Source organism: Micropterus dolomieu, unplaced genomic scaffold, assembly GCF_021292245.1.
Source record: "Micropterus dolomieu isolate WLL.071019.BEF.003 ecotype Adirondacks unplaced genomic scaffold, ASM2129224v1 contig_13630, whole genome shotgun sequence".
Taxonomy (NCBI): Eukaryota; Metazoa; Chordata; class Actinopteri; order Centrarchiformes; family Centrarchidae; genus Micropterus; species Micropterus dolomieu.
In genome coordinates this window covers 1,355-9,738 of record NW_025742616.1, presented here as the reverse complement: position 1 = coordinate 9,738, position 8,384 = coordinate 1,355, and the positions used below count along the sequence as shown (strand labels likewise).

At 42.4% G+C, this 8,384-nt stretch overlaps 1 protein-coding gene across 2 annotated transcripts; it reads left to right on the top strand.

The window, feature by feature from the left end:
- Positions 1-3,588: 3,588 nt before the first annotated feature.
- LOC123966529 (cytochrome P450 2F2-like) lies at positions 3,589-8,025 on the top strand. Of its 2 annotated transcripts, XM_046042672.1 has the most exons (7): positions 3,589-4,065; positions 4,752-4,914; positions 6,048-6,200; positions 6,457-6,617; positions 6,769-6,842; positions 7,376-7,444; positions 7,702-7,853. In XM_046042672.1, exons 1-7 carry the CDS (start codon positions 3,904-3,906, stop codon positions 7,718-7,720), a joined length of 801 nt encoding a protein of 266 aa, XP_045898628.1. In that variant the 5' UTR covers positions 3,589-3,903; the 3' UTR covers positions 7,721-7,853. The 2 variants fall into 2 exon arrangements, with proteins under 2 accessions (XP_045898628.1, XP_045898627.1); XM_046042671.1 differs by lacking the exon at positions 6,769-6,842 and having other exon boundaries at positions 3,604-4,065; positions 7,702-8,025.
- The last annotated feature ends 359 nt before the right edge of the window (positions 8,026-8,384 follow it).

Genomic DNA, 8,384 nt, shown 5'->3' with positions numbered 1-8,384 from the left:
GGCAGGGAGCTTCCCGGCACGGCTTTCTGCTGTTCTTCCTTGGGGCGGGGTACAGCTTCCCCCGGGACATGCGGTCTGGGGTCCTTTGCGCTTTGGGGGGTCGCAGGGTGCCCTGGCTTCTGGGGGTGGGGGTCTCTGCGCGGGTTGATCCGATTGCGGTTTGGAGGGCTGCGGTGGGATTGTGGGGTGATTGTCGATGCATCTTGAGGTATTGTGCTTTTTCCCTGGGCAGGGTCTCTGAATGGCTGCTGGGCGTTTAGTTTGTGCATTGGAGTCCGGAGGAGGCCTTTCCTCGTTGGCTTGGAGGGACCAGTTTGTGTCCCTGTTTTGCTTCGTTGGCCTCAGATCCATGCTTCCCCATTTCTCTGTTGGCCAGTTGTTGGACACCTGTGGATACTGAGGTATATAGTTAGTTTTCGGGATGTGCAGTGTGGGTGCGGGGCAGGCCTTTGCTCCGGTTTGTTCTGGGTTTGTGCCTGGAGTTCTCGGCCCTTGACGGGTGGGTGGGTTGGTTGTGGCATGCAGCTGAGGTAGTTGATTTTGCCTCGTTGCTGGTTTGGCTGGTGTTGCACGGCGGCCGGGAGGCGTGCTGGGCATGGGGGATGTCGGCTGGCGCCGGCGGCCTTAGTTTTTTCCGGCAGTTTGGGGGACGGCGGACTTTTATTGGCGGGTGCACGGTGACCTGTGCGGCATGTTTGCTGCCGGGCTGGGACTTCCTGCTGGTGTTTCTCTCCGCTGGCTTCCGCTGTCATGTTGTTCCGCTTGCTCTCTCTAGTTTGCCTGGCCTCGCATGCGGGATTCGCAGGGGGCTGCTGGGCATTGGGTGTCGCCGTGCTTGCACAGTGTGTGCCTTGGGCTCGTCACTTGTGCATTGGTGTTGATGATTGCGTGGCATTTGGGCATTTTGGTTGTTCGCTGCGCGGCGGTGGGGTTCTGGGTGGGGGGGAGCGCTGGTCTATGTTGTGTGCGCGCCGCGGTCGGTCGGGTTACGCTTTTTGCCGTCCGTCGGCATTACGTTGTCAACTGGCATTTGGGTCGGGGTCTTCCGCGTTTGCATCGCGGTGCATCTGGGAGTCTTTGTTTTTTTTGATTGATTTATTCTTTTTCTTTCTCCCACCCCTATTGGCTACTGGGGTTCTTGCCTGCCTGTTTGTGTGGCATCAGTCGTGGCATCCCACTCTCACTAACAACTACATTCTTTAACAGGCTTATGCGCACTGTAGCAGACCTAAATTTATTAGTTATGCATTTTAATAAATTTATGAGAATTGATACCCAATTATGAATTAAAATTCATAAAATCAAAATTTCCTCGTTAAGGGCACCACCGGAGTTGTTATAATCCTAGAGTCTCCGGACCTCTAGGTAGTGTTGAATAATTATACAATTATTACTAGTGATCAGTTAGTTAATAATCGCGCAATTATCTTAAATCAGTCAGTCAGTCTCATATCTAAAGGGTCAATTCTCTTGGCAGGAACTATAAATAGGCAACACACACAGCTCTTGGCTATATTACAGTGAATTTATTCTCTAACTAAGGTGATGAAAAGATGGTTGGATACAGGGAACATAAGCATTTGCTGAACAATGAGCCTGGAGGTTCGATTGTGGGAAGCATTTGACTCATACGGCATAGAAGAGCTACTGAAAGTAAACTAATGCTATGATTTTAGGAGTTAAAATAGACATCTGATCACAGAACGTGTGTTAAGTCTTACTGCTTGTCGACAGTCTGCTTTTGGCCTGTTGCACGGGTCCCACGCTAGCTGCCGATCCTGGCTTTTTGCTAGGGATTCTCCAGGGTTCTCCGTGTCTCATTGAAAACGCCTCCTCCGTCTGGCAATTCGGCTGTTTTCAGGTTTCGTTGTAGCTGGCGAGACCACGTGGCTTGGTCTGACCTCGGTGAAGTTGGCTCGACGAAAAAGGCTTAAAATGGAACTTGGTCGTTCCTGAATTAGTCCAGTGTAACTTAACGGACTCATAACTTTAACAAACAAAAGAAATAAAGAAAATAAAACAAACTGAAGGCAGATCAATGTCGCGGCACTTCAGGTGTGTAGCTTCAGGCGAACAAAAGGGCCTGTTTGTTTCGCTGGTCGACTGAGGGCGTTGCCTGGCGCGGTGCGTGCCGAAGCGTCCAAAGGGCCGAGCAGGGTGGAAGAGCCAACAGCGAGAAGAAGAGAGAGAGAGCGAAGCGAGGTCGCGTGTCGCTCTTTTGTTGCCTGGGGCGTGGTTCCCCAGGGGGCGTCTCAGGTTTCCCAAGGGACTGCCTTTCTAAACTTAATGTCTAAAGAAAAGAAATCTATTTGCACGTATTATAATCAAATATTTTCCACAATCGAACCTCAATGGTTGAACGGTTGTACTGTTCTAAGCATTTGGTAACAGGAAACAATTGTCACATTATTGGTCAGGATATTTATACATTTAACGGCATTTCCGACGAGGGCATGTAATACTTATTTCGCCCACTTGGGGGAGCTCAGGTTACATGAGGAAAGCTGGGATTACATTAGATGAAGGAGTGTCTTGCTGAAAATAAAAACATTGCACAAGTAACTCCTTTTCAGCACTAATATCAACAACAGATAGCAACAACAGTTAACATAACTACTCAAAATGCTTTGAGTCTTTGGAGACTGCAGTCCTTTTACATTGAAAGTTCAGTGTCTGGAACATGTCACACTTGGGTTGAGACAAGGAGTATCCCTTTGATGTGGTAATAAAACAAAGAATAAGGTCAGTTGCCACGGAAACGTGTGTGGAGGGCCAGTTTTTATAGGCTGTTCAGGGAGATGCCAATGGCTGGCTCGTGCCCCTTTGTCAGTTTAACAGTCAGGCCCCGCGTTATCAGCTTTGGAATCAAAAAGGTGCCAGTTTTATGGTCGGGCTAGCACTTAGAGAAAGCAACTTTGACCCCTCCCCATCTTCTCTGGGGAGGAGAAAGGAATTTAGGGTAGCTCCAAATTTATTCAATGTAAAATGCACAAATCCACACCGTTGTTCACTACAGCACACACATGTGCACACACACATACAGACACATTTACCCACACGCACACAGACACAAACAAATTTAGGTTGTCCCTGGTAGAATTATTCCTGATGCTTTTCTTTCAGTTACTTATTTAAATTAATTGTTATTATTCCAGCTCTCGTGGCTGTGCTGTGTTGCTTATTTAGTGTGCTGGACTGTTTCTTGTTTTAATTTTTCTCTTAGTTGTCTTACTATGTCAGCTGTTCATTGCTGCTGTTCGGCTGGTTGTCTTTTACTATTATTATTATTTTTATTGTTTGTTTTTGTTTGTTTATTGTTTGTTTCCTCCCCAAGCCCCCCTCTCTGTTCTATTGCAGGTTTCGTTGCTTTTTTTGAGTCCACATTTAATTTTCCTATTCTTTTGCACTATTGCTCTTGTGGTTTTAATTTTTATGAGGTTTTTATGCACAGCTCCTCTTCTGTTTACCTTTGATTTAAATCATTTCAGTGGTCGGGGGACAGACACCGTCACTATAGGATTTTCACTAAGTAACTCCTGAAATCGAGGAGCAGAGAAGTGTGTTAGACTGCGACTGCGAGAGAAGCCGTCGCTAGCTGCTAAGCTAAAGTCGCTAACGGCTAAGCTAAAGTACTGTTGTGTTAGCTACCAAAATTTCTGACAACTAAGAGATTGAACAGCAGTCACTAAAAGATGGGGAACTCAACAACAGCTACATGCTAGTTGATGGTGGATAGTTCATGCCAAAGCCTGTCAGATCTCATGCTGCTCAAAGTGTTTCTGTTTGATGTTCCCATTCACCTTTAAGTACTGGGAAGCAAAGTACACAGCCTGTAGAGGCAGGGCTAAGAGCTGAGCTACACCTTTAAAGCAAGTCATTCAGCTTGCCTGTTCAGTTTCCACCATGTTTGCTTCAGTCACCCTGCTATGCCTCTGTGTTGTCTTCATCATCCTTCAGCTGAAATCCCGGAGGCCCAAGAACTTTCCACCGGGACCCACTGCCTTGCCGATACTGGGGAACATTTTGCACCTGAACCTAGAGAACCCCTTGAAGGACTTTGAGAGAGTAAGAAAAATTCTGAAATGACTGATGTTGTTCTTCCAGTGCCTTAAAATTTTATGGCACTGATGTAATTTCTGTCACACACATGTGGCTACTGTGCTGCTTTTCGACAGTAATAGTTTGAAGAGTTGCTGTGCTACTACAGTGTAAAACAAATACATGTGAAAGCAACTAGCATCTGTGCAATATATGATGTATAAGGGCAAGAGTTACTTACAACAGCACTGCTACTGTTTTCATGTGATTGCATAACATATTGTCATTGTCTGCACAGAGTTGGCTGCCTGTGAACTTGGACTGTATCCAGTGTCATTTTGGCAGATAGGACATTGTATAACTGGCACCCAATATGAGTCCAAGGTCTTGTTAATCAAATATTTTCAATACAATGTAAGTGGAAGGTGTCAGCTTTGTAGTGCTCAACATAAAAAAACCAGCAAACTCTCTATATGGAAACAATGTCGTGGAGGACTATCTACAGACACCACTGTTATCACTACAAAGCTTGTGGAAATAGACATTGCTGTTTATTATTCATTATTCACTATTGTAGTTACTGAACTGAACTAAGTGGACAAATGTGTTTTTGTGATTTCCGTGAATTTGCCACATGTAAGAGTGACATCCCTCTTAAGTTATGTGATATGTATGTATTTCAAACACTGACATGTCATCTTGTTCTCTCCCAGTTGAGGAAGTCTTATGGAGATGTTTACAGTCTGTTCATCGGTTCCAAACCAGCTGTAATCATTAATGGGGTGAAGGCCATGAAGGAGGCTTTAGTGACCAAGGCCACTGATTTTGCTGGACGACCAAAAGACTTGTTTATCAATGACGTCATCGACAGGAAAGGTAGAACACATAATATGTCACAGGGTAGAGCATGAATTACATTTTACACATGTAATGTATCTCTTTCCATGCATATACTATATGTAGGGATGGAGCAGTTACCAGTTTTACTAAATAGTAAATAAAAACGTAGTGCAGTGAATAGGTTTTTATTGCCATCATTATGCCAGTAAATGAAAATGTGCACTATCCACACATACACTGGACACAATGTTAAACGGGAATGGTGACAAGGGAGACACAAGCTCCTGGGCTAGAAGTAAAGGTAACCTTTTGCCTTGTATATCTTTGTCAAAGGCAGTTCTATGGTATTTATTGTCATTCTAAGAAAAACAAATTGTACACTAAAGTGTGTAGTTCACTCTTATTGTGGAAGGGTTTAAACCGAAGTATGATTAGCAGACTGAGTGCAACAACTTTTCTTTTTTTGTGAGCATATTTGTATTGCTTTTATGACACAGCATACACACAAACAATGTTTTTTCCAGGGGGAATGTCCATCTGGAAACACAGACACAGCCATCTGTACAAGTCTATTTAAAATTTTTATTAATAGCATTATAATCATTTGGAACCACCGACTGTAATGGAGGGTAAATATCAATCCCGAGGTATCTTAATAACTATCACTGTAGGAATGAATCACACATGTTAGTGGTTCAAATCCAAAAATGAAAAGTAGGGAACTGAGCAGCCCTGCCAGACCCCTCGCTGTACTTAAAAGGGTTCAGAGATGGGATGTTTAGTTTGTAAAGGCCTCATCACATTAATTTAAGACTAATCAACAGCTTTTTCTGCCCCAAGTTATCCAGCAGTTACTTTGTTTTTAGCAGCTGCTGTATATTATTTGCTAATACATGGCCTGAGATAAAGAACTAGAATCTTATAATCGCAGGAAAGCATGCTTAAAGGACGATAGTTTTAATTAATAATTTACCTTCCTAATCCAGAAATGTCAGTAAAAAAAAACACATTAAAGTACTGTGGAGATTAAATACTGAAACAGGCTCCAAATCTAGCTCTGGAATAAAACAGCACTGATCTCATTGGATAGTAATATTTAGAGAAAATGTTACAGTAGATGACCTGTAAACTCACACTGTACACTCTTTGTGTCACTACACCTGTTGAAGGAGTGATTCTGGCAGATTATGGCTCTTTTTGGAGGGATCATCGTCGCTTTGCTCTGATGACTTTGAGGAACTTTGGTCTGGGGAAGGATTCCATGGAGGAGAGGATTCACGGAGAGCTGCGATACACCATTGATACACTGGAAAAGAGCATTGGTATAACTTTAATCGGTGACACCACAAATATTATAATATCAATTTCCATTTACGTTCATGTCAGTGGATTTTTGTGGAGGTCTTTTAAAGAGGTGTCCATTGTGTTCCATTGCCCTTTATCTCTCTGTCACTTTCTGCTCACTGCGTAAACTTGTGTTGACTGGTTGATTTTGCATTGTGTATTGTTAGTGTAATGTTCTTTTGTATTGTTGTTCAGTGCTGTGTCATACTTCAATCTACATTTTGTCTTTTACAGGCAAAAGCTTCAGTCCTCGACTTATGTTTCATAATGCGGCTTCCAACATCATCTGCCAGGTTCTGTTTGGTACACGCTACGAGTATGATGATGAGTTCATCAAAGTGATTGTTCAATGTTTCACTGAGATTGCCAAGATAGCTAATGGACCATGGGCTATGGTGAGTCAAAGCATGTTTCTAAGGTAACCCTGTGCTTTGAGTAAAATTTGTTAATTTGCACTAATGAAAACGTACAGTTTAGGCTGAATTAGTTGTGTGGTCATTTGGTAATAAGTAACAAATTAACATTTTGATCTCTTGGTGGCACTAGATAAAAAATCTGGACCAAAGTGGTGGACTGACTGACCGACCGTCTGACCAACATATGTTGTTACAGGAGTCACAGTAAATGTGGGGCATCTGTTTGGGGATTGAGCACTCTAACCTTTTTTTCTGAGAAAGAATGTTATTCTCAGACCCGGTGGTGCTGATACTTGTGTCATACTCACCTGCAAAGTGCACCAGGGCACATTGACCTATTGGGTGTGGATTAGAGCAGAGGATTTCAAAGTGGGATGTGTGCCTCTCCAAGGGGGCTTCAAACTTTTTCAGGGGAGACTCGGTGAATGGAAGTTATATAAATATTACATTAGTTGTTACATTAGTTATCAAAAGGAGCTTTGTCTGAGGGAAGGCCCACAGTCTCAGTTAAAAAAAAATGGATTAGAGGGTTTGGCCATATCTTTCTCCAGCTCCTCTTTTAGGCGATGGTTCTACAACACTTCTGCAGTAGCTGTTGGTCTCTTGGTATTTCTCAGCATGCCACACATTCCAGAGACACACTTTCCATCTTCACAGACATTTAAGACTTGCCAGACAGCAGAATCTGCATGCTTGTATTAAAAAAACAAATGATTTATCTTTATTTATTTTTACAGCTGTATGACAGTCTTCCCATTATTCATAACCTGCCGCTGCCCTTCACCAAGGCCTTTAGGAATGTTGAGGTATGTTAATTGGACCTAGATATTTATTGTAAATATGTATAATTAATTCTTTAAAAAGCCTAAATTGAAAATATTTGAGATTTAGCATTAAATATATATAAATAAATATATAGAAAAAATTATATGAGCATCAATAGTACAATGGATTTTCTTCCCACCTCACACACATATGTGATAAAAACAACACATAGGTATTTTGTCAGTGGAAAAAATAAATAAATTAATGTTAATTATGAATGTTGACATATGTTTTTCAGACTTGTCAGAATCTTGTGAAGCGCTTGGTGACTGAGCACAAGAACACCAGAGTGCCTGGAGAGCCAAGGGACTTTGTTGACTGCTATCTAGATGAAATGGAAAAGGTGTGTTTGTGTGTGCATGGGTGTAAAAACGCATAAATGTGTGTGCACACGTTTGTGTGTGTGTGTGTGTGATTTAAGTATACACTGATAGGACGAGGCACGGGTTTATCTTAACAGCCCTAACGCATGTGTCCTCATGACATAAAACTAAAACTAAAATAAGATGACGTTAAAATTAGCTGCAGTGCTGTGTATCATCCTTGATAATATATAATATATAATAATAAAAGGACTGTTGTCGCAAGCATTTTCTGTTAAAGCTTGTATTTGGTGGCCCCAGGTGCAGACATAGAGCACAGGAGAGTGAATAAAACTTAACAGACTTTATTACAAAAATGTGCAGAGATGGTGAAGGAAGGTACAGATTTGCGTGAGCAAGGGACCAAAGCTGATGAGGTCTGAGTTCCAGACAGTTTAGCTAAAGATCTGGGAAGTGAAAAACATGGGTGTGCACTCCGGAATCTTGAAGCAAAAGATACAGTGCCTTGCGAAAGTATTCGGCCCCCTTGAACTTTTCAACCTTTTGCCATATTTCAGGCTTCAAACATAAAGATATAAAACTGTAATTTTTTGTGAAG